This window comes from Biomphalaria glabrata, chromosome 13, assembly GCF_947242115.1.
Source record: "Biomphalaria glabrata chromosome 13, xgBioGlab47.1, whole genome shotgun sequence".
NCBI lineage: Eukaryota > Metazoa > Mollusca > Gastropoda > Planorbidae > Biomphalaria > Biomphalaria glabrata.
Genome location: NC_074723.1, coordinates 18,400,089 through 18,425,225, shown reverse-complemented (window position 1 = coordinate 18,425,225; position 25,137 = coordinate 18,400,089). Strand labels below are relative to the sequence as shown.

Below are 25,137 nucleotides of genomic sequence, written 5' to 3'. Positions count from 1 at the left end.
ATCAGGCCACCGTTTAACCAGCTGAAAGCCTAAGCGGTCGGTGGGCAACAGTGACACCTCATTTACTGATTTGTGCAGTTGAAAATCATTTCACGGCTTATATGTCGTCATGGTAAATTTTATCTATTTTTTTTAAAAATTCGCGGACGTGGTCGCGGGCCACACAAAATAGTTATGTGGCCCGCGGGCCACGTGTTTGAGACCCCTGCTCTAGACTGACTAGACTCTTTGCATGATGATGATTAGATGTGTGTTTAAATTAAATAAATGTTTTTTGTTTTTTTTTCTTTATTCATTTAATAAATTTCTAAAACATATGATCTTTTGTAGTGTAGATCTAGTACATAGTACAGGCTAGGATGGCCATTCTTGCCTAAGCCTAAATAGCTTAATGAAGTTAATCCTCTATATTCTCTCTATATAGATTCTAAATCTAGATCTATCTAGTAAGTAGGTCAAGATCTAGACATTTAACTTCAATCAATGTATCAAGCTCACTCCAAACATTTGCCCATTTATTCTTTATATAGATCTATATACATTTTAAAAAAATCAACAAACAAATATAATATTAGATTAGATATTAACATTGATGTCTGAAACTGGTTGTTTGGAATAAATTTCGGTAAGAAAATTGTAATTTAAAACAAACACCCTATTAATTTTTTTTTTGTATGGAATCAAACAACTTGGCTTATGAATCAAATAAATCAGCTCCAAAAAACAGAATAAATGTTGGCGGGCTCATTAGCATAGACTTAGCCAACCAGAAAATATAGTCTTAACCCTAGGAAGAGGTAAAGTAATCCTGGTAACATAGAAAGAAAAAAAACACCCTGATTTATAAATTTGAAATTCTTTTTTCTTACATAAAAAGACAGCTAAATGGAAGGAAATTGGGTCAGAATCATTGGAAAATGGACCTGCACATTATACAGTGAGCTAGTTTCATATTCAATATAAAAATAAAGATGTAATGACCACAAAAACAGTTGTACGGATTCATGTAATGTCAGAAATAAATTTATATAAACTACTCTAGATCTAGACTCCATTCTTAGATTCTAATCAGAGTAATCACTGAATCAGAGTAATCTCTAGCTATATTAATAAAATAATAATAAATAATTAATTCTACTCTATACTTATAATATAGTCTTGTAGAATAGACTAGAGACACCAGAGTAGAAGAACAAGAAGTAGAGTCAGTACTTGATATACAATGATAGTAACAATGTCATTACTAGTGTAACTAGATATAGAGATTTAAATTTAGATCTAGAATAATTTAGATTATTATAATTATAATTATTATATTATTTATTAGAATTAGACTCTAAAATGACTAAATCTAGCTATCAATTTTCATTCAAATCATTTGATTCTATTTAAATTTCTTAAATTAGTTTACAAATCTAACAATATGAATTGGAGCTAGGGATTAGGTTCTGTATGAATTTACAAAATTAGGTAACAGAAAAAATTATGTTGTGTCTATAGTCTATATACATATAAATTTGTAATATTGTTTAGTTTAAATTATTAGATAAAACAGTGATGCCAAGCCATATCCAGCCTGAGGCCACTGAGGGCCATTTTAATTTTTGACACTCGTGTCATGGGCCACATAACAGAAAAGATTAAAAAAAAAATTATATAAAAAAATAAAGCACTTACATTAGAAACCAGTAGATATAATACTTATACTAATTCATTGGATGTAAGAACTCTAAGTTTATCTGAAACCAACTTCCTAAACTAAAATCCCACTGTGATGAGACACCAAGTTGAAGCACTAAACCTAGATGTTTGTCTGTGAGGCAATTAAGCCACAATGGTTTCACCCCTTTCTGCCTACTAAATGAAGAGTTTTATGAAGAATTTTATTTAGAAGGCACTTACATCAGCGATTACATGCAAAATCAACTTGTTTTTTCTTGTAGTTTGATCATTTCTTTTTTTTTTTTAGATATATGTGATGTCGCTTTAAAAAGTCAAACCCCATAACCATGATGGATCATTAAGTTGAGGCACTTGCTTTCATTTCTCTGTCATAAAATTTCGGTTTCATATCTCGTGTCAAAAAAAGGTTTTAGAATTTTGTATTCAGACTCTATTACAATGAGACAATTCTCAGATATTTTATTGTTCGACACTTGAAATGTTATAAAATTTACAGTGCTTAGCATATCATCACACGGCTCTGATTCAACACCTTGCCACATAGGTTCCGTTTGACCTGACAATTTTCTAACAACTCTTGCTGCTGGTCTGCTATGACAACCAACCATACTTCTGGCGGTATCAGTAGTCACTCCCACTAATTTCTCCCAAAGGAAAGAAGCCTCCTCCTTCATGATGTCTGAAACTTCTTTGTACAGTTGTTTGCCCGTAGTGGTCCCATGCACGCTCATCATAGCAGCTATCTTTTCTTTGATTTTAAAATTTGCTTTTTGTACAGTGATTAAGTAGCAAGAGTTGAGCGTTATCAAACATGTTGGTGGCAATAGTAAACCTTTCAAACTCTGCTGCTCTGTCTCTTAGTTTTACATTGAGATCTCTAATTGTCATGCGAAAAAGAGTGGCCACTTGAACCACATTTTCTTGACACATTTCTTCCATCACAGATATTAACTCCCTTTTTATGTATAAGCTGTTGAAAAAAACTTTATTTCACTACTTACAATGTTAGCTACTCTGTAGCAGGCACAATGTTAGCAACTCTGTAGCAGGACCTTACTGCCCACTCATTTTCTTGTCCCTTCTTGGTAAATATTCTTGTCAATCCTCATATCTCTATGCATTCTATAGCAATCTTTTCTTCATGGCTTCAGCTAAGAATTATGCCATATTTGTTGATGTTTTTGATTTCATAATGCTGATTAACATTACATTCCATAGAAACAGACAAAAACAGCTCTTAATAAATCTAACATATTGGCTTATTTTCATGCTCCACTAAAATATGTCCACTTTTCCTGGTAGTTTCTACATTCAGAGTCTACTTTTCATTTCTTTGAATCTCCCATTTCATTAATACACAAATAATAAATGCTTCGTCATCCTTTGCATTGGTACCAAAAGAAGACAACTCAAAATGATGTTAGAAAGAGTGCACAGTTAAGATGTCAAGGACAAGGCTCAAGACAGCAGCAGAATTTTTCGAAGAATTAAAAATAACTGTAAAATTATGTAGCTGTAAGTTTCGGCTCGCACTGATCGAGTTCGGCTTTGATTTCTCTCCCACATCTAATATAAATATAGTATTATATAGAGTAGTAATATAGACTAATAGTGTAGTAGTAAATAGTTTAAAATAGACACTAGACAGTGACTAGATCTATAGGCTTTATAATAGTCCTTAGCAAGGAGATTAAGACTAGGACCACTCAGTAATATATCTTCAATATATTAATAGAGCTTTAGACAGGTTTAAGCTAAGGTATAAGTAAATCTATGTAACTAACTATAAGTTATGCTCTAAGTATAGAGATCTGGATCTAGATATCTATCTAGATTGACTAGATAAGACTAATACTTATACATAGTAACATAGGATTAGTCTCTTAGTGAAAGTAAAGTACACTAAAAATAGATAAGTTGTCTTGCTTAAAAATCTAAATTATATCATTTTTATAATAATTATAATAATATACGCTGGAATGTCTAAAAATGATATCTCATTTTAATTAGATCTTTATATCTCTATCAAAGGTTGAAGCTAAACTTAGTAGTTCAAAGCTTAAGTTAATCAAATTTTGTGTTATCTGAAGTGCCACAGCGTCATAATCAGGATATTATGGTATATATATATAGCATACTTATTATGTTAATAATGTTTTACCAGTTCTTTTTGGTTTTTAAACTTATAGTACATATATATATTTTTTTTCTCTTTCAAAGCAGTAAAATTACTGTGATGCCTCACAAGCTACAGTTTAAAGTCATTCATGCATCTGGACAGGATGACATTTACAGAGCAAGTGAACTTAACCATCACAGTCCTTTGACCAAAGGATGGCAATCTGCCAGGTATGGATATAATGTCAGCTTTAGTTATTAGAACTGTTTTGGCTGAGAAAATGATGGCCTAAATAAGAATAATTGAGTACAAAATTATCATATTGTGTTGTATTTAAACTTCAAATAGCATTTTTAGCTTACTGTGCTTTCTTGCGATTTTATTATCTTTTATTTGCTACATAAATGACTTCAATGAGACACAAGGTAAAATATGAACATATACATTTATATTAGAGTAGATCTTAGCTTTTCATTGCTGAGAAAAAAAAAGAAATAATGTAAGTGAGGTGCCTTATTAAATATTTGCATTAAAAAAAATAGATTTTGCTTAAACATAATTTTCAAGAAACATTTAACTTAGAAAATGGAACACTGAAAATCACATGATATCATTTTTAAAAACATTATTTTGATTTAGGCTATAATTCAATAGACCACAAACCACTAAGCTGTGATTTATTATAAAATTTCATTGGATATTTTTTTTTAGATTAATAGAATTGCAATTTTAAATCTCTGATTAAATGTCAATATTATATATATTATTTATTTTTTTAACCAGGTTTTGTTTATATCCACAAGACATGGTCATTCAATTAGAAACCCGTTCAAGATTACGTAAAATTCAGATTCTATCTCACCAATTCCTTATCCGTAAGTTTCATTGAACTCTATATTAAATTAGAATTTGACAAGAGTCTTTATTATTTAAGATTTTATAGACTAATAATATAAACTTAGGCAAACTTATGGTTCCTGACAAAGGACAAGTTCCTGACAGAGGAAAAGTCTGATTAGTAATAATAACTATTTTCTTGTTTGATATCCTTTCGGAGAGGAAAGAGAAAATTGGTTACAAGTGATATTGCCACATAAATCATAATGACTAGATTGATAATTATGCAGAATCAAAAAGAAACTCAGTAGAATAAATTATGATTGGCGTTTTAAGGCATGTGAACTAACTCTTCAAATCATTTATTGCAGTAAGATGCAGTAATAGTAAGCACATGATTATAAAATACACGTATATTTTTCTTTTTTTTATTAATACATGACATCACATTAACAAAAATAAATAAATACATTAACATACTATGTAATACATACCGTTAATTTATTTGATACTGAAATAAGGACTATCTGTCTGCACAGTTTTCTTTTTATCTGCATATTTTCACTACTTTACAACCAAGCAGTTAGTTTTAGTAATAAGTTCTAGAATACTGTTTTAGAATGAAGTTTTTAAGCCTTTTTTTCTTAGTAATTTTTCTATAAAGCTTCAAATTCTTAAAATCATGTCTGTGAAGGATTATAATATACAAGTGTGACTAGTTGATCGTGTACAGTGTTGTCTAGTTTGTTTAAAGATGATAATTTCTTTTTTTTTTGGTCAGCAACCAAGATAGAATTCTTTGTTGGCGATGTCCCAGATGGAGCCCCATTACTACTTGAAAGTGCTCGATATGCACGATTGGGGTATGTACACATTATTTTAAAGCATTGTTGTTTTTTTTATTTCATGGACTTCAATTTGACAAATATTTTGTTACAAATTTAAAATATTATATAAATAATTATAAATAATAGTTTTTTCCCTGACTGTTTATAGGTATGTTTCTCTTTCTGACAATGAGAAAACAGGCTATAAGGCTAGAGAACTTAAATCAGTTCATGTTGATGCAGTGGGACACTTTCTGAAACTAAACATTCATAAAAATCATGTCAATAAACACAATTTATATAATCAGGTATTGAAATCATTTTTATTAAACTAATAGTTATTACAGTTTATTCTAAATTGTAAAACATCTATATAAAAAAAAACACATTTCAGCTAAACTAGATCTACACATATATTTTTTTAGGTGGGCATTATTGCAATAAATGTTATTGGGGATGAACTTCGTCGACCATATGACATTACAGACCCTGTAAGTAAAAGTTTAACATTAAGAGAAAACATTTTTTTATATACTTATAATATGCATTAATTTATTTATTTTGTATGATATTACAGACCCTGTAAGTAAAAGTTTAACATTAAGAGAAAACATTTTTTTATATACTTATAATATGCATTAATTTATTTATTTTGTATGATATTACAGAACCTGTAAGTAAAAGTTTAACATTAAGAGAAAACATTTTTTTATATACTTATAATATGCATTAATTTATTTATTTTGTATGATATTACAGACCCTGTAAGTAAAAGTTTAACATTAAGAGAAAACATTTTTTTTATATACTTATAATATATATTCATTTATTTATTTTGTATATTACAGACCCTGTAAGTAAAAGTTTAACATTAAGAGAAAACATTTTTTTATATTTATAATATACATTCCTTTGTTTATTCTGTATTTTTATTCATTTATTTAAATTTTTTTTTAATATAAAGTTTTAAACATTAGAAATGTTGAGTTCCGTGAGGTAAAATAAAAATGGCATTATTTTATTATCACTAGGATCTTCTTTTAGATGACCCTAGAATTGAAAGAGATCCAGCTCTTGAAGGACTTTTTAATAAGTAGGCCTATGTTTGTTTGTTAGATGAAAAATTTAGTTTTTCAATTTAGATCTCTGAAATTAGTAAAATAAATGTTTAATAATTAGGAAAAAAAAATGTGTGGAAAATTGTTAATTGAATTCATTTCTTTATAGACCAGACTACATTTCCCCACTGGATGACCTAGCCTTTGACATGTATCAGGATCCAGAAATAGCACAAATTATTAGAAGGCTTGAACGAAAAAAGCAAGAAGCTGTTTTGCGTATGTTATAAAGTTTTTTAAAATTATATAAGTTCTCTTATCCATCTTTTTTAAGTTTCTTTTTTTTTTATTGAAATGAGCAGCTTGACATTATAAATAGAAATTTTATTTTTTTGGGTCATTTATATAAATTGAAAACATAACTCTTAAAATAGTCCTTTTCTTTTTCAGAAGAGAGGTATGATTATGCAAAGAGACTCAAACAGGCAATCACAGAATTGCAAAAAGTGAGACATTTTTGGTTCTAATTGGATGAAAAATACATGCTTTTATTGCACATTAAGTTTTCTTTATTCTAATGTACAAATATTTTTTTTTATTAAAGTTTTTTTTTCTTCTTCTTCTTCTTCTTCTTCGTTCTCATTGTTATGTTGGAGTGTTCAGATGACTAGACCAATATATGAGATGAACTGCGCAGTGGTTTCCAAATCAGGGAGCTCTCCATATAGTTTTCTTTCTATTGGGGTGTTTTGGGGCCAGTGTCTTATACAGGCCTCTTGGTAAAGAAAGCAGCTTTGGAGGACGTGGTCGGCATTCTCTGGTGATACTCCACATGGGCAGATTTCACTGGTTCCAATTTTGAGCTTCTGGTACATGTGTTGTCGAATTCTGTTGTGTCCGGTCCTGAGTCAAAAGATTAGATGTTGGTCTTGTCGGGATAGCTTATAGTAAGTGTCATCTTTCTTGTGATTTGGATGAGAGCTCGTCCATTTCTCATTTGTTTTATTTACAATTAATTTCTTCAATTCTTCTGGATAGAGCGCAGAGTTTATTTGTGAGTTAGTTCTCCCACTCTTGGCGAGTGTGTCAGCCTTCTCATTTCCTTCAAGTTGTATATGAGCTGGTATCCATTGAATAACAGTTTTTTTGCTGTTGTTGTTAAGCTTTGTAAGTGCTGTTCTGAGGTTTTTAATATAAGAGGAATCAAAGTTTTGCAAGCTTTGGAGGGTTGTTTTCACATCGGTTAGAAAAACAATCTGACTGTGTGGGGAACTTAGATGATTTGCTAGCATGGTAGCAGTTAGTGCCAGTGCTTCCCTTTCTGCTCTGTGGCTGTCAGAGAGCTCTCCAGTTGCAATGGATTTTTCTAGTTTGCCTCCATCTGGCCATTGGATGAGTATTCCAGCTCCTCCATTTGTGGTGGCTTTATGGGATGAGCCATCCGTGTAAACTCTGATCCACAGATTGCTAGGATAATTGGTTTGTAGAAAACAGTTCACTATTTCCTTGAGCTCTGTTGGTCTGTAGTCAGATTTTCTTTTTATGTTTTCAATATGGTCCCTTATAGTAGGAAGAGGGCTTTTGTCCCAGGGTGGAGATTCATTATAGTGTATCGAGGATTCTAGAGTTATTTTTTCAAGTTGGTGTTTCTTTTTTAGGTTTAGAGATTCCTGTATGAAATTGGTCCTTTTGAGGTGGTTTTGTGCCAGTTTTGTGAATTTTTGTTCTGAGTGGGTGCCTCTCCAAGGTTTCCAATTTTGTGAATTGGGAAAGGATTTTTATTTCTCTTCTTTCATCCAGAGAGATCAGGGCAGCGGTTTCCTCCATAGCTCTTATGGGTGTTGTTTTGATTGCTCCTGTCATTATCCTTAGACCAATATTTTGAACCTTGTCTATTTTTCTTAGGTTGGTTTGGGCTGCTGAGCCCCATGCTGTGGCACCATATTCTAGTACAGGTCTTACGTAACTGGTATAGGTCTTTTTCAGGATGTTGTGATTAGCTTTCCAATCTGTGCCAGCTAATTTTTTCTGGAAGGATAGTCTCTGGATGCCTTTACTCTGTGTTTTATCTATTTGGTTTTTCCAGGTTAGTCTCGGGTCATAGGTGACTCCAAGATATGTAGGGCTGTCATTTTTTTCTAAAGCTCCCTTATCTAACATTAATTTTATTGTTTGTAGTTTTGTTGACAGTGAGAATATGGTATATGTTGTCTTTTTTGTGTTGATGGACATCCCCCAGTCTTTGGACCAATTATTGAGTTTATCGAGAGCATCTTGTAATTGAAATTTTGATGTTCCTACATATTCTTCTGTGCTAATTAAGGCAAGGTCATCTGCATACATGCTGCTTTTAACTTTTCTTGGTAGGTTTTGATTTAGATCATTTATGAATATTAGGAAAAGTGTTGGGGATAGGACTCATCCTTGGGGAACGCCATTTTTAATACCCACTGTGTGGCTTCTTTGTCCTTGCATGCAAACTAAGGCTTTTCTATTATTTAGATATTCCTTTATCCAGTTGTACATTCTGTGGGATATGTGATGCTGGATTAGCTTGAGTAAGAGACCTTGTTCCCAGACTTTGTCAAATGCTTTCTCTAAGTCCACCCTCACAATTGTTGTTGGTTTCTTTGCTTGAAAACCGTCTTCTATTTCTTGTTGATGAAGGCGATTTGATCTTCTGTTGATCTACTTTTTCTAAAGCCAGCCTGGGCTTCAGTGAGTAGGTTATTTGACTCAAGGATCCAAGTGAGCCTGCTATTTATCACTCTTTCCATGAGTTTGCAAGTACAGCTAGTGAGGCTGATGGGACGGTAGCTATCCAGTTTATTTCTTGGTTTGCCGTGCTTTAGTATAGGGATCATAATGACTTTTTTCCAGATATTTGGAATTCTGCCAGATTTCCAGCTAGCATTGAATATTTGTAGCAGTTTTCTTTTGGCTTGAGAATCCAAGTGAAGAAGCATGTCATTAAATATTTTGTCTGGGCCCGGGGCTTGTTTTGGTTTGAGGACTTTTAGGGTTTCATCTAGTTCCTTCCTTTTAAGATTTGTGGTCATTCCCAAGGAGTATGCTAGATTGTTTTCTTTAATTTTATCTTGGATTTCAGCGTCCCGAGACATGACGTTAAACTGCGCTCCTCTTTCCTTAGCACTTTTGGAGCTCAAAAGTGCCCTACTTCTTTTCTATCATTGTGTCTGCCTCCTCTTTTCCTAAGTCTGCCTTCATTGATCATCACACTGTCTCCTTAACTTTAAATTCTCACTACGTCCTAGACCAGTCCGTTTGCCGTGGACTGCGACGGGTAAGGGGGTATAAAGAGATCCTGGTATTTGAGTGGTGGCTATCTGAGGATAAACCACAACAACACAATACTTTGGCTCCAAGTTCCCCTAGACCTGAGACCCAGATGGCCCGCTCTGGGTCAACCGGCTGGTCATGCCGAGCTACCAGCATAGGTCATCGACCTATGCTGGAGGGCGGTGGCTGGAGGGTCAATCAGGGAGCTGCTGTATCGGACACATGTCCGATGTAGCAGCTGACTGAGTATAGCACCTGTGTAGCCCTGGCGGGCTCATTCTGGACATCCGAATGGCCCGTCCCCTTGTTGGACTCGATGGCGGGTGGGGAGCACAGGTGCCGAATTAACCAAAATATATATGGACAAAAAAACACACACAAAACTACTTGCCCCAGACCTATGTCTGGGCAAGAAACGACGAATTGACGATAAAAAAGAGGAGGTCCCAAAAAGCTGTGCCACCTGGCCATCATTTCTGGTGGTTAGATGCACAGAGGAGGGAAAAAGCCTGACCAAGTTGAGCCCTTTTATTATCTATAAGGGACTCAAGTCAGTAGTGGGAGAGCCCAAGAGTGTGTCTAAGCTACACAAAACAATGGAACTCCTTGTAGAAGTAGACAGCAAGACACACTCTGATGGGCTTTTAAGATGCAGAAGACTCTGTGATCTCCAAGTGGAAGTCATGCCACACAAGAGTCTGAACACCAGCAGAGGTGTAATCAGCTCTAGGGACCTACTGGAATGTTCCGAGAAGGAAATAGTGGAGGGCATTGAAGGAGTCACCCATGCCCGGCGCATTACCAGGCGCAGGGAGGGTGAGGAGGTCAAAACCGCCACTATTGTCCTCACATTCGGAACTAGGACACCGCCAGAGTATGTGAAGGCAGGATACCTACGAGTTCCAGTGAGGCCCTACATACCTAACCCCATGAGGTGCTTCAAGTGCCAGGGTTATGGACACGGCGCGGCAGTCTGTAAGAGGAACACTGTGTGTGCCAGATGTGCTGGAGAGGGTCATGAGGACAAGGGCTGCACAGCCCAGTTCAAATGCCCAAACTGTCAAGCTGGCCACTCAGCCTACTCCAAGGACTGCCCTGTGTGGAAACAGGAGGTTGCCGTGCAGGAGTACAAGGCAAGAAACGGATGTACCTTTAGCCAGGCGAAATTGGCTGTACTGGCCCTACCCAAGGGCCAATTCGGCTTAACAAAGACCTACGCCCAGGCTGTTGCTAAGAAAGGAAGATCCATAGCCACACAGACGGACACATTGACCCCACCACCCCCTCCTCCTCCCCCAACTCAGAAGAAAACACCGCCAAAGAACACACCTCTGAAGAAACAAGAAAGCCCTGTTGTCATGCTAAAGAACAGGTTCTCTGTGCTCGCTGATGAGAGCATGGAGACTGAACAGCATGTCAAAACCAATACTCCGGGAGAACCCGGAGACATCATGTCTGACACAGGTTCTCCTCAGAGAACCCAGCCAGACACCCCAACCTCTACTGAGTTAGAGGTTGACCAACTCCCTAAGGGGAGAAATCAAAGCGGAGAGGATGCCCGAGGTGAGAGAGGAGGAAATAACCTCCGCTCTAACCAGAGGGATCTCCCCTCTCCAGAGAGAAAGACTTCCCCCAAAAGGGGGTTGTCCTCCTCTCCATCCAAACCCAAGAATAAAAATACCAAGGTCACTGGAATAAAGGGAAACCCCTCCGGGGGCCTCCCAAGGCCAAATAGCTCCAAGTAGGTCATCTAGAATAAGCCATGGATTCCAGAATTGTACAGTGGAATTGTAGAGGCCTCAAGGCCAATTACGAGGAAATGCAGCTACTGATGGACTCTGAGACTCCTGTAGCTGTCTGCTTACAGGAAACATTTCTAAAAGATTGCATCAGCTTCCGAAGCTACCGTGCTTACACCAAGAATGTTGAGGATGCAGAGAGAGCATCAGGTGGAGTCTGTATCCTTGTGAAGGATAGCATCCCCCATGAGAGGGTAGAACTACAGACCACACTACAGGCCGTAGCAGCTAGGATAACCCTTCACAAGGTTATCACTTGCTGCAGCCTGTATCTACCACCAGGCGCTCCATTAAACCGAACAGACATGGAGGACCTATTGAAACAACTCCCCCGGCCTTATTTAATCCTTGGGGATTTCAATGCCCATAACACCATGTGGGGATCCAACAATACCGACACAAGAGGTCGTATGCTGGAGGATATCTTCCTTCAACATGATTTATGCATACTTAATGATGCATCACCGACCTACTTGCACCCAGGAACTGGATCATTCACATGCATTGACCTCACCGTATGCGTCCCCGGACTTCTGGACGATTTTAAATGGTCAGTTAGCAATGATCTACGGGGAAGTGATCACTTCCCAATCATCATTACTAACAATCTCCCTTCATTGGGACGACCTCAGCGGTGGAAACTGAATAAGGCCGATTGGGAACAATTCCAAAAAAGATGCTCTGAGGATATCACAGAAAATATCCTCCATGAACAGAACTCAGCTGATACCTTTGCTAGCAAGCTACTAAGTATAGCCAGGAAAGTTGTACCCCTAACCTCTGCAAATCCAAAACGGCCTAGCAAACCATGGTTTGATACAGCTTGCAAAAGTGCTATTGGTGATAGGAAAAAACGACTGGCTGCATTTATAAAGAATCCTTCCCAGGAAAACCTAAAGCAATTCAGGATAGCTAGAGCAAAGGCTAGACAAACCATACGGTCAGCCAAAAGGAATTCCTGGAGAAGTTTTGTCGGCAGTCTGGATGCCAAAACTTCTGCTAGAGCGGTTTGGAAGGCAGTAAGGCGAATCAAAGGGAAAGAATCAAATGCAATAGGGCATTTGAAAAACCAAGGACGAACTGTCACGTCCCCCAGAGAAATAGCTGACTGCCTTGCATCCTCAATAGCAGAAAAATCATCCACTGCACACTACACGCCAGAGTTCCAAAAAGTCAAAACCAGGGAGGAAAGACACCCCATTGATTTCAGGTCAGAGAACAATGAAGACTACAACAAACCGTTCTCGCTTGAGGAACTGAGGGAATCGCTGGACAAGTCACATGACACAGCGCCTGGAGAAGACGAAATCCATTACCAGTTCCTCAAGCACCTTCCCGAACCCTCATTGGCAGTCCTACTAGGGGTCTATAACTGTGTGTGGCAAACAGGCGCTTTCCCAAACAGCTGGAGGAAAGCCACAGTTATACCGATACCTAAACCGGGAAGAGACGGCTCTGACCCAGCTAACTATCGACCAATAGCACTAACAAGCTGCATCTGCAAAACCATGGAAAGAATGATTAACAGTAGGCTGGTCTGGTACCTGGAAAGGAATAAATTGATCTCAAACTACCAGTGCGGATTCCGGCAGGGGCGGACAACAACTGACCACCTGGTAAGGCTGGAAGCTTATATTAGAAATGCATTACTCAGAAGAGAACATCTAGTAGCTGTATTCTTCGATATAGAAAAGGCCTATGACACAACCTGGAAACATGGCATTCTACATGACCTGGCGCTTATGGGGCTTAAGGGACACCTCCCCCGTTTTGTGGAGGAATTCCTGAAAGATCGAAAATTTCAGGTCCGAGTGGGCAACTCCGCTTCTGACACTCATGACCAGGAAATGGGTGTACCCCAGGGCAGCATTCTGTCAGTCACCCTGTTCAACATTAAAATAAATAGCATCATAAATGCGCTGTTTCCTGGCATAGAGTGCTCTTTGTATGTTGATGACTTTGTCATTCTTACTTATGGGAAAAACATGAACACCTTAGAAAGGAAATTACAGTTATGTTTAAACAAAATTCAGGGTTGGGCAAACTATAATGGTTTCAAATTCTCTGACTCCAAAACAGTTAGTATGCATTTTTGTAATCTAAGGGGGCTCCACCCAGACCCTGAACTATTTATACACAAAAAGAAGATCCCTGTCGTGAAAACTACAAAATTTTTAGGCCTCACCTTAGATTCCAAATTTAATTTTCTCCCCCACATTAAGGAACTTAAGAAGAAATGCCAAAAGTCATTAAACATACTAAGAGTACTCAGCCATACGGACTGGGGAGCTGACAGAGATACCTTGCTGCTGCTCTATCGGAGTCTAATTCGATCCAAGCTAGACTACGGATCCATAATATATGGAGCAGCAAGGAAGTCGTACCTAAAAATCCTGGAACCAATACAAAATGCTGCCCTGCGTCTCTGTCTCGGCGCGTTTCGTACATCACCTATCCCAAGTCTCCATGTGGAGGCTGGAGAACTCCCCATGGATATAAGAATGAAAAAGCTTGCAATGCAGTATATAGTCAAGCTAAAATCCAACCCCATGAACCCTGCTTTTGACTCCATATTTAACCCCACAGAGGTAGAATTATACAATCGAAGGCCTAACGTCATACAGCCGTTGGGCCTTCGAATGAGAGAACCCATCCAAAATTTAACCCCACCCATTGACCAAATCTCTAAAATAGAAACCCCTCAGAATCCTCCTTGGCTAATGAATAAACCTAAATTAAATTTATCCCTCCTTAATTTCAAAAAAGAAAATACAGACCCAAGCATACTACAAGTCCACTTTAGGGAACTGCAGGAGAGCTACGGAGATTGTGGCACCATCTACACAGACGGATCCAAAATGGAGGGAAAGGTCGCGTGTGCCTGCTCCTTTCGGAACAAAACAATCTCCCGTAGACTCCCCGATGGCTGCTCCATCTTTACGGCCGAATTGCACGCAATATTGCTTGCACTTATGGCCGTAAAAGCATCAGAAAGGAGTAAATTTATAATCTGCTCCGACTCCAAATCTGCATTGCAAGCTTTGGGGCGGATGAAGACTGACATCCCATTGGTACATAAGAGCCTGAAGCTGTTGGATCTAATAACAGCCGACCGTAGGGATGTCACCTTCATCTGGGTCCCCTCCCATGTTGGCATTGAGGGAAACGAAGCCGCAGACAGAGAAGCAAAGAGAGCCCTAAATCATGCGGTGTCAGGAACCCAAATTCCCTACTCGGACTTGAGACAAAGTATTGCCTCTGCCACCTATCGAGAGTGGCAGAACCGATGGGAGGCTGAGACTCACAGTAAACTCAGGCAGATTGTGGCGGATGTCAGGTGGCGGCCCACATCTAAGGGTCTGACAAGGCGTGGTAGCACAACCATGTCCAGACTTAGGATTGGCCACACCTACATCACACACTCTTTTGTACTGAAGAGAGAGGAGCCCCCACTTTGCGAGTACTGTGACTCTCGCCTCACCGTGGAACATATCCTCGTTGATTGCCCCAGATACCAGGATGTCAGGGCGAAACATTTTAGAGCCACTAATCTAAAAACACTATTTAATAATGTCGACCCTGGGAAGGTACTGGGCTTTATTCGGGAAGTGGGGCTATCTACGAAGATCTGATTTCTGAATTTGTGAACATGCACTATTTACATTAGATTTTTACCAAATATTTAAATTTTTACTACCTTTACTATTTTAACTGTGAATAGACCTTAATTTTAATTATATCACTGTATAGAATCTGGCCCTTGTTGTTTAGAGAGAGAGTAGTCCTTAAGGGACTGCAGGCACGACATGGCCTAAATTGTGCCGATGTGCCTCAAATCAACAAATCAAATCAAATCTTGGATTTCTGAGTTTACATCTTTATTTCTACTTTCATTGATTTGTATTTGTCCTACGCTTTGGAAAAACTTAATGAATTCATTAGCTGCTTCTTGGCCTTTCAGCGGTTTGTTGTCCTTTTCTATTACTATAGGAGTTGTTCTGTTTTCTTCCTGGTTGAGACATTTGGCTATACGCCAGAGTTTGTGGCCGTCTCTATCTACGTTTAGTTGTTCTGTTTTTTTCATGTCAACTTTTCCTCATAGCAGAAAGGTAATTTTTCCTGAAAACTGCATTAGCTGCTTTTAGATTTATGTTATTTTCTATACAAGGGATATTTTCTACTGTGTTTCTGGCTTCAATAGTGGCATTGTGGAGTTGTTGAAGGTGATCAGACCAGTTGGGGATATAATCTTTTCTTGCTCCTCTAGGAATTGATTCCTTAGCTGCTAGGAGGATTCACGGATTGCTTTGGAGAAAGCTGAGTATGACTTATTAACCTGATTAGATTTGCAGTTTATTGAAGTGGTATATAGGTCTGTGAGCTTTGAGAATAGGTGCCAGTTGGCTTTTTTTTGTAGTTCCATCTGGGGATGGTGGAGTTTTCTGATATTTTGAAGGAGGTATCGATACTGATCAATATGGGTCTGTGGTCACTGGTGGCTAGCTGCTACTTCTCTAGTGCACTTTTTGGATATGTTGTCAGTTGCAAAGGCTAGATCTGGAGTGGTTGATGTTAGCCAGGCTCTTGAGAAAAAGGTTGGTTTATCCTCAGGTTTATTAAACAAGATAAGACTGTTCTCTGCTTGCCATTCTTTAATTTCTTCTCCCCTGGCATTTAGGTCTGGGTATCCCCAGCTTTGAGAGTGACTATTCATATCTCCTAAGATTAGACAGTCTTCTTGGTCAGGTATTTGTATGTGGTCAATCTCTATTTCCTTGTCTGGTGGGAAGTAGCAGTTAAATAGATTAATATTTCCATCTGGGAGAATTAGCTTAGTTCCCATTATTTCTGATTCTGAGGAGTTGGGCAGAGTTATGTCTGTGGTAGGGATGTCATTTTTAATGAGGGTGAGGATTCCTCCTTTGGGACTGATTTCTCTATCTTGTCTGATGCTGGTGTAGCCTCTAATGGAGAAACGTAGATTACTGTTCAAATGAGTTTCTTGGATGCAAGCTACATCAATTTCTTTCTCATGCAGAAATATTTTTAGAGCTTCTTTTTTCTTTTGGATGCCCTCTGCGTTCCATTGTAAGATTTTTAGACTTTTGGTTTTGGAGTGTTGGCCAGTAGTATTTACTTTCTTGTCCCTGCTCCTGGCTCCACAGGCAGAGATAGAAGAATCACCAGCTCGCTTGTGTGAGCTCCTTCGAGGCGGAGAGTCCGGCCCCCTACCTGCGCTTGGGATTCCACGGGCAGGACGCCACATCTATTAGAATCTTTACTGAACTCCAACATAGATGAGGTTGCGTGTCAATGTGTTATGCGCCAGGAGGCCCATTGACTCCGACTTCAGCCTGCTTTTCTTTTTAGGTGTGCTCCCATAGCCTTTGATCATTCAAGATCATCTACAAGGCAGCAGGTGTTTATTTTCTGAGTTTTCTCTCCTAGATGAACTGCTATCCCTAGCTAACGAGTTTTATCTACCCGGGTTTAGAGCGCCCTATACTCGCTTTTTGCAATCATTTCCCTGGATTTCTGAGATGTTTTTAGTAAATATTCTAACCACTGGAATACTTACCTCATCCTCCATGACTGCAAACCAGTTGGTCCACGGCTGTTTATTTGCTATTCACAGCTAACCCTTATAACTAAGGGTCTTTCCCCTATCCGCCACCTGGGGACGCGCTTGGTAGAAGGTGGTAGCTCCCCCAAGTTTTTTTTTAAATAAATGTTTATTGCTTGTTAAAATTTGATGTAGGTGTGACCAACTTATTTTGTTACTATTTAATGCAGACATAGCCAATGTCAGTAGTGCGACTAGATTTAATTTTTTGAAATATTGTTTTGCTATTTAGGTAGGGGAAAAACTTGGTAAAATGGAGGTAGAGAAACGTCAAGCTGTTGAAAATGAAGACTATGATAAGGCAAGATTAAAGAAAGTACAGATGGATGAGTACAGGCTCCAGGTGTACAAAGATCTTAATCTAAATGATTTATTAGAACTTACAGGGGTACTAGCTTGTTTTTCTTTTTTTATATATACATTTTTTCCACTTTAGATAAATTGAAATGTTAAATATATATATATATATATATAATTATTAATTATTAATTATTATATATATTATATATATATATAATTATTAATTTCTTTTCAAAAAGAACTTTTTACTGAATATTTTCATTGATTCAATAAATAATTATATCAAGATAATCAATTTTCTAGCCTTAATATATATATGGAAGTTGCATTATACAAAAGCAATAATAATAGTAATAGTAATAATGTCCCAGAGCAACATTATTTAATATATAATGATTTTAATTTAAAATGTGACCTTCAATTAGTATCTACTGTTTCATGATATTTTAATATTACAAATGCTCATTTAATGTCTAGCATTACATCTTCCAATTTTATCTTTTGTTTTTTTTTAATCTTGAATTTATTTTTTTTTAGCATAGAAGTGTTTCAATATTAATTGTATTTTTTTGAACCACAGATAGGTAGTGATATAAGCACATTGTATATCTGTGTTTAAAATTTTTTTTAGAGTCGACACCCTCAACATATTGATCTTGAGCCTGTTCGGCACTATTCACCTCCAACTCCTCCTCCTCGATTAGAAGAACTGCCTCCTCCTACTATACGCACACCTCCACATTACGAAGAGTATCCGCTACCCAGAAGGTGAGTTATGTTTCAATGGCCTTTTTTTTTCATCTTTCTTGCATGACTATAACATAACCATTTTGACTTAGTATTAGAAATATAATGTAGCCTACCTTTTTTTACATCACATTAATCTTCTTAGTGCCTTTTTAGTTCATAGAGATAGACCTAAATTGATAATTTTAATATCATAAATTTGTTCTGGTTGATATTTTTTTTAGAAAAAAATTTATATATTTTATCAGGATTCTAGGTCCTTAAAAAATGCCAGACTTTCCAATGAAAAGAAAACTTATAATAAATTTTCAGAACTTAATAGGATTTATTCTTTAGATTATCATTGCTAGATAAATGAATATAAAAATATTGAAATGGAAATGCATAGTTTATGGTTTATAGAGTGATAACTTCTATGAAAACATTTTACCAATAATTTTACCAATTAATGATATGGCTGTTTAATTGAGAATGAATTTTTAAAATAAAAAAAAGTCATTTAGGCTGCTTTATTTCTGCAAGGGTTTTAAAATAAACTTAACAGCAAATTTTCAAACAAAGTGCTACAAGCTTTATTCTATACAATTTTGTAATTGAAGCGAATGTATGCAGCATGTAACAATATGCCATATTTACATATTATATTCATTGAATTGTTAGTGACTCTGTGTTGGAAGTAGTTAGTACCAAGACAATCCCTAGCTACTACCCTTTTGATGACATGCCATTACCAAACCAGAAGAGGTGATACCTATTTGTATTACTGTTTGACTGAATTGTTCTGGCATTGGAATTACACATCACCTTATTGTTTATCATTCTTAAAAAAATGTTCCAGGAAAGCCTTTACTGCTTTATGTAAATGTATTCTGTTCAGTGAAGATTGAACTTCTATGTTTATTTTATTTGTTTAATATGTTATTTTATTTGTTTAATATGTTTATTCCATAGATTTTTTTTTATTTAATAGAAAAATAGCAACAGTAATATGACAGTGAAATCTTATTTAGTTTTGAATACAATTTAGATAACATGCAGCCTAGCCTTGTAATTTTACAAACAGATTATGCATTGGTATCAACAATAAATTTTTGTTAGTTTAAGGCCAACAAATCAGTGTAAATGTAAATTGTAAATTATTCATTGTATAATTTTAGTATATTTTTCATATCTTAGGCTTATCTTTCATGATATTAATAGTTAAGGCAAGTTCAAATTGTAATCTCAAAAAACAATACTAATAATTAATTTTTATATTTTAACTGAAATGTATTAAGAATAGTAGCATGTTTATAACTCCAAATTTGTACTTGTTCTTAAATAATTACTGAATCATCATAAAATACAATTGTTCCAAAACATTCCATTGCACACGATTTTTACTTTAATTAGCTCAGGTTAGTTGATTTTGCCTTTTTCTTAATTAACCCTAACCCAATGGTCTTTAGCAAGTCTGTCATAGAACCTATAACAGTGCCAGCTGAAGAAACATCTAAGTCTCCTAGACCTCCTGAAACAAACAGGTCTAAAAATAACTCTCCTCGAACACCTCATGATTCAAGGCGACTGCCACCCCCAAAATTAAAGTGAGTCGAGGACCACAGTTTTTTTTTTGTCTGATTCACATTTTGTTCATTGTGCATTCACAACATTGTTATCTTCTAAAATGTTTCTTGCATGCAGTGCATTTTAACCTATTATGTTATAGTGTGACTTATTTATGTATATCTAATTTTAAAGTTTTGTTGTGTTCAATATTCTTTATATTTATTCGAAATGAAACAAATGATTGGTTTCCTTATAACATTTTAATGTGTCAGTCACTTGATAAAAGCATTCAAAAAGAAAGCATATGTCTGATTTTGATTATTTCAACATTTCTAATTACACACTTTAAAAAAAACTTAAAAAATAGAAAATGTTATAAAATTCACATAACTTACCTTCATCCTTTCCCAATGTTTGGCCACTGAAACTGGTGAAAATATTTTCATCTGCACCTCAAAATAATGGGTCCAAAAGGGAAACTTCATTCTATCAACTTTTCTAATTATTTTTCAATAAGTATTATTCACTATTTTCTGAGCTACTTTTTTTATTATATTTGTGCCAGTCTCTTTTAGAAAATTACTTCTTTTCTTTAGCACTCCATACCAATTAATCTAAACAAACATTTGGTTGTAAGTTGTAAATATGACTTTACTAGATCTATATTAATGTATAATATTATAATTTTAACTAATATTTGTATGTCACTTGAATGGTAGTTTATGATTATGACAATGAACTTACAGATTTCATTTCATAATAATTAGGCGCAACAAGAAAATTAAGGTTTCAAATGATTTGTTGAGTTACAAGAACCAAAAATAAACAGTAACAAAGACACATAGAAGTTTTATCTGATGCCAGTTAACACATTGTTTGCACTCATTCATAAAGTTCCCTAGTTTTAGGCAAAATACAAACTATTTTAAAGCAACTATTACTTTAACAATTTAATGGCAGATGCTCTGCAAATAAAAAATGTATTCTTATAGGATCCTTGACCTAAATTGTTTTGAATCTTTTGTGATTGATTATAATGCACCATACATTTTCTGTTTGCTTCCTTGATTATATACCACATAATATATATTTTACATTTGGTTGTGATTTTTTAAAAACATTTTGCATGACATTAAAGCAGCATACATTTTGTTTTCAGATCTATCAAAGAAGATGAAGAAAAGTGTGTAGTACTCTTTGAGTTTTGTTTATTAAAGTTCACCTTTGACATTCTTTTTCCCCATAAAGTTATGGATCATCCATTGCCCTTTGTTTTTTTTTAGTTTTTTTTTTAAATTTCATTTTATTTTCTAAAGATTTTATTTCTCTCTTGACATTCGTGATACAAAGTTCAACAAAAATTTATTTTGTCACAATAGCTCTGTATTGTTTTCAGAGACCCATTGCTCTTCTAGTTAGATTTATTACATTTTATTTATTGTTAAGCTTTTTTTTTTTTTCTCTATGCATTGAAATATTTTAAATTAATTTATTGCTTTAATTAAGTTTTTATTTTTGCTTTAATTTGTGTGAACCAACTTAACAATTCAATTTTTACTAATCAAAATGTTTTGATTTTCAATGTCATTGTTAAGTATGCAAAAGGTGTAGAAAAATATTACTTTTCTGAGTAGCATGTAGTCTGTAAAAAATGTAATTCAAAATGTTTCCATTCCAATGTTTTTTTAGTTTTTAGTTGTATCAATGGTAGGATTTAGTTTGTAGCTTTTTAAATGTATTTTCTTGTAAAAGAAATGTTTTTTAAATTTATGTCTTTGATTAATTATAGTAAAAGTGAAATGGTGTGTGTGTTTAAAAAAAAAAAAAAGCTTTGATATATTTCATATCCTAATATTTCAATGGTTTCATTTTTTTGTTATTTATGTAAATATAGAGCACTCACATTGGAAGAAGAGCTTCCACCTGAACCTGAAAATAACCAAGGTAAGCTGAATGTTCTTTTTATGTAGTTAGTCCCCTTGTGTTCAAGATAATCTTGGTCTTTGACATGTTCTGAAGTTCAACTAGGCATATTCTAGAATAAAGACATTTTATAATTTTTTGTTTAAAAATTCAAGTGCCCCAAACATTAGCAGAACACTGACCAGGGCATATAACTAGACCAGCTAGCTGTCCGTCTTTGACAGATTACTATTTCTTCCTATTTGAAACATCTCTTGGTGCTATTTATATAACTTGTTTTAAGAAGAACAACTTCTGATAAAAAACACTTAGTACATTAAAAATAATTGAATAATTACTATTTAAAAGCTAATTCAAATCTAAAGAAATTTCAATTTTATTTAAACATCTTTTTACATCAAGTAAAGCCTATATCTTTTTTTTTCTTTACAGAAGCTGAACCCATGTCTGAAGTTGACTTAAGAGAAGCTTCAACTGCGATTGATATTTTTGGCCTGTCGTTGGTATGATCAAAAGTTGTCTTAGAAGAATAAATTTAGTTAGATTGTGTTCTCCCACTAATCATTTATCTCATGGCAATGCTTTTAGTAGATTTCAAGTGCAAAATCTTTTGCACTCTAAATTTTTTGTTAGATAATTCAATTACTTTTCATGATTTCTTCTGGCATTGTGGAGTGCTTAATTAAATATTGTAGCTTAACACTCTGGCTCATTTTTTTTAAGTAAACATCTTGCTATGTACATTTCAGGTTTCAAAAGCCTACTCAAAGACCTGGTCTTATCGAGAGGATGCCCTGACTGCCGTCCACCATCAGATGCAGCAAATGCCGACGGGTAATAAAGAGGAAGCTAAGTCAATGCTAAGAGCAGCCATATTTCTAGTGAAACGTGGTATTGATGATAAAGTGTATGCTGTAAGATTTTCTTTTATATTTTTTATACAATTCCTTTTTAGTCACCTTGAAATGGTATTATTTTCATTAGAATATTTTGAATATAATTTTTTTTTATTTAGACAAGCAGAGACGTTAATTATTACTTGTATTTGTTAGATATATCATGCTAATGTTTCACTTACCAGATATGGTGTGTACTTTAGTTATTTAGAGACAGGACAAAAGATTATTAAAAAGTAAATTAAAAATAATACAGACAAATTCAAGCAAAGCTGTAGCTCTTGCTCAAAACATGAGTAGATGTACAAGGAATGACTGGAAATATAATAAGAAAAAATATAGATGTTAGAGACATGACACATTAGGGAGCTGAAGTAAAGAGTCTGAACATTTTTGAGTTTAGAAATAATGGAAGACTGTGTAGAGAGATAGAAAAATATAATACAAAAAATAAGTGCAGTTAGAAGATAACCCTGACTGTGATCTTGAGACTTAACACTATTCTAGAGTAGAATGTAAGCACTTGTGAAATGAAATAATTAGGAAAAAATGCACATGTAAGACCAAACAAATTCAAAATAAATCTAATGGTTTGGCTGCTAGTAATAATAATCCTTTGTCCATCCATTCAACCATTTCTAAGAGTGTACACAATCAGATGGTCAAGGTACAAAGAAGGTTGAAGGCATAAAAAAAGTTGGATTGATGGAGTGAACTTTAAATTGGTTTCACACTTTATTGTGAAACACCTAGCTATAGAAAGCTGCACTCCTTGCAAGCGTTTCTCTGGTCAAATGGGAAGTAAAGTAGTTTTAACTTAACGAAACAGAAACATCTCAATAAAATACTCAGAAAGACACCAGGGTAAAAACACACTCTGTGTGAATGTAGTATAAAATAGTTTTAAAATTTTCTTGATTAATTTTTCAGGTTTTTCGAGCTGCTCTACATCTCTATAGAATGCTTTTAACAGAATTTGTTCCAAAACACAAGTATGAAAATAAATCCATATGACTTTAAATTGTTTTTTTTTTATCTTTAGCTCCTCACTTGCTAGCAATTGTATTTCATCTACTTTTTGATGTCACTAGTATTATAGTGTTTTTTAATTTAACATATATAATTTAAGATTAAGTTAGTAAAATTCTAAGCTATTTATTGATACTTATTAATTGTATTCCTTTTTTTGAAAGTTTAAAATAAAGATGCTTGTGACATTTTCTTCAGGTTAGGTAAGCCTGACATAACAAGTGCTGTAGAGAAAACATTGCCCAATCTGTTTCACAAAGCAGGGGACACTGCAGTCAGGAATCGGGATGATGCTAAAAGCTTCATTCAAGAAATGGCCAGTTTCCCTGAAGTCAAAGTGAGTATTAGCTGAACTAATATTTCAAACTTCAGTACTTTCTGTTTAGCAAAGGAAATTATTACTTGAAAATTTATTTCCTATTAGATTATATTACTTTTAGTATCATTCATTTTTTGCATTAGACATTATTTTGGGTAATGATTAACATGTTCTTTTAAAAAGATTTATACAGTTATATTTGCTTGTTAGCATAATCACACAAGAAATTCAACTAAAAAAAACACAACTAGCTTAATTCTTTGTGCCATGAAGTAGGGAATTCCTGATCTATTAAAGGACATTGTGCTATTGAGTTTATTCAGTGGCATTTTAAGTCTCAAGAGACGATCTTTTCCCTTTGCAACTTCTTGAGTGACTAAAGAGGCCAATCCTTGATACACAGCTGCGATCGCAGATTGGGCATATGTAATCACCAGGCGCAGTTGCATTTTCACCCTTCTTTCTGCTTCTGTTGTGTATGTCATTTGCAATCCGTGACCCTTCCTTTATGCTCTCTCTCCATGTGGATCTATCCAGTACCACCTCTTCCCAGTTGCTAGTGTCAATTTTGAAGAGCTTCATGTCGCATTTGCATACATCCCTATAGCATAAAAGTGGGCGACCAGCGGCTCTCCTGCCTCCTATTAGATCGCCATACAAAATGTCCTTTGGAAGTCAACCTACTGGCATTCTACAAACGTGGCCAAGCCAGCCAAGGCGTCTGCTGCTGATAACAGAGTGGATGTCCTGGCACCCTGCTCTTCGTAGCACTTCCTCATTGAGTTTATTATTCTTGATCTATTCGAGGATATTTTTCTTTAAGCATTAAAAGTAAACAGCTAAGAAAAGTCCAGAGAAAAAATATAAATATTAAAATTATGTTCTAAAAATATGTTAAATTTAAAAAAAATAGTCTTCATGTATTCATTCTACCTCTTTGTCACATATCAATTTAAAATAAACCAAAGTCTAGGTTAAATAATCTAACTAATTTATGATTTTCAACTATAGGAATTTCCTATGATGTAAGCAGACACCTGTCAATCTCTTGTATGTCATGTATGACACTTGACAAGAAATTATTTGATTGGTTGAAGAAAATGATTTCATTGGTTAAGCCAAGTGTCAA

At 35.2% G+C, this 25,137-nt stretch overlaps 1 protein-coding gene across 11 annotated transcripts in view; it reads left to right on the top strand.

Annotated features, from left to right (window-relative positions):
• LOC106057410 (centrosomal protein of 104 kDa-like) overlaps positions 1 to 25,137 on the top strand; it is a 37,647-nt gene that overhangs the window by 2,383 nt on the left and 10,127 nt on the right. For 4 of the 11 annotated variants that reach the window (XM_056008440.1, XM_056008433.1, XM_056008438.1 and 1 more), the window contains exons 1-19: positions 903 to 937; positions 3,904 to 4,032; positions 4,586 to 4,677; positions 5,421 to 5,502; positions 5,636 to 5,774; positions 5,892 to 5,957; positions 6,498 to 6,559; positions 6,694 to 6,803; positions 6,975 to 7,030; positions 17,479 to 17,634; positions 18,178 to 18,314; positions 18,954 to 19,037; positions 19,742 to 19,879; positions 21,001 to 21,024; positions 21,736 to 21,785; positions 22,197 to 22,267; positions 22,514 to 22,678; positions 23,591 to 23,652; positions 23,888 to 24,026. In XM_056008440.1, the coding sequence (XP_055864415.1) occupies positions 918 to 937; positions 3,904 to 4,032; positions 4,586 to 4,677; positions 5,421 to 5,502; positions 5,636 to 5,774; positions 5,892 to 5,957; positions 6,498 to 6,559; positions 6,694 to 6,803; positions 6,975 to 7,030; positions 17,479 to 17,634; positions 18,178 to 18,314; positions 18,954 to 19,037; positions 19,742 to 19,879; positions 21,001 to 21,024; positions 21,736 to 21,785; positions 22,197 to 22,267; positions 22,514 to 22,678; positions 23,591 to 23,652; positions 23,888 to 24,026 (1,782 nt within the window). In that variant the 5' untranslated portion in view covers positions 903 to 917. Of the gene's footprint in view, positions 1 to 902; positions 938 to 3,084; positions 3,199 to 3,785; positions 3,803 to 3,903; positions 4,033 to 4,089; positions 4,228 to 4,585; positions 4,678 to 5,420; positions 5,503 to 5,635; positions 5,775 to 5,891; positions 5,958 to 6,497; positions 6,560 to 6,693; positions 6,804 to 6,974; positions 7,031 to 17,478; positions 17,635 to 18,177; positions 18,315 to 18,953; positions 19,038 to 19,741; positions 19,880 to 21,000; positions 21,025 to 21,735; positions 21,786 to 22,196; positions 22,268 to 22,513; positions 22,679 to 23,590; positions 23,653 to 23,887; positions 24,027 to 25,137 lie in introns of those variants that run through there. The other 7 variants (XM_056008434.1, XM_056008436.1, XM_056008435.1 and 4 more) reach the window with 7 other exon arrangements.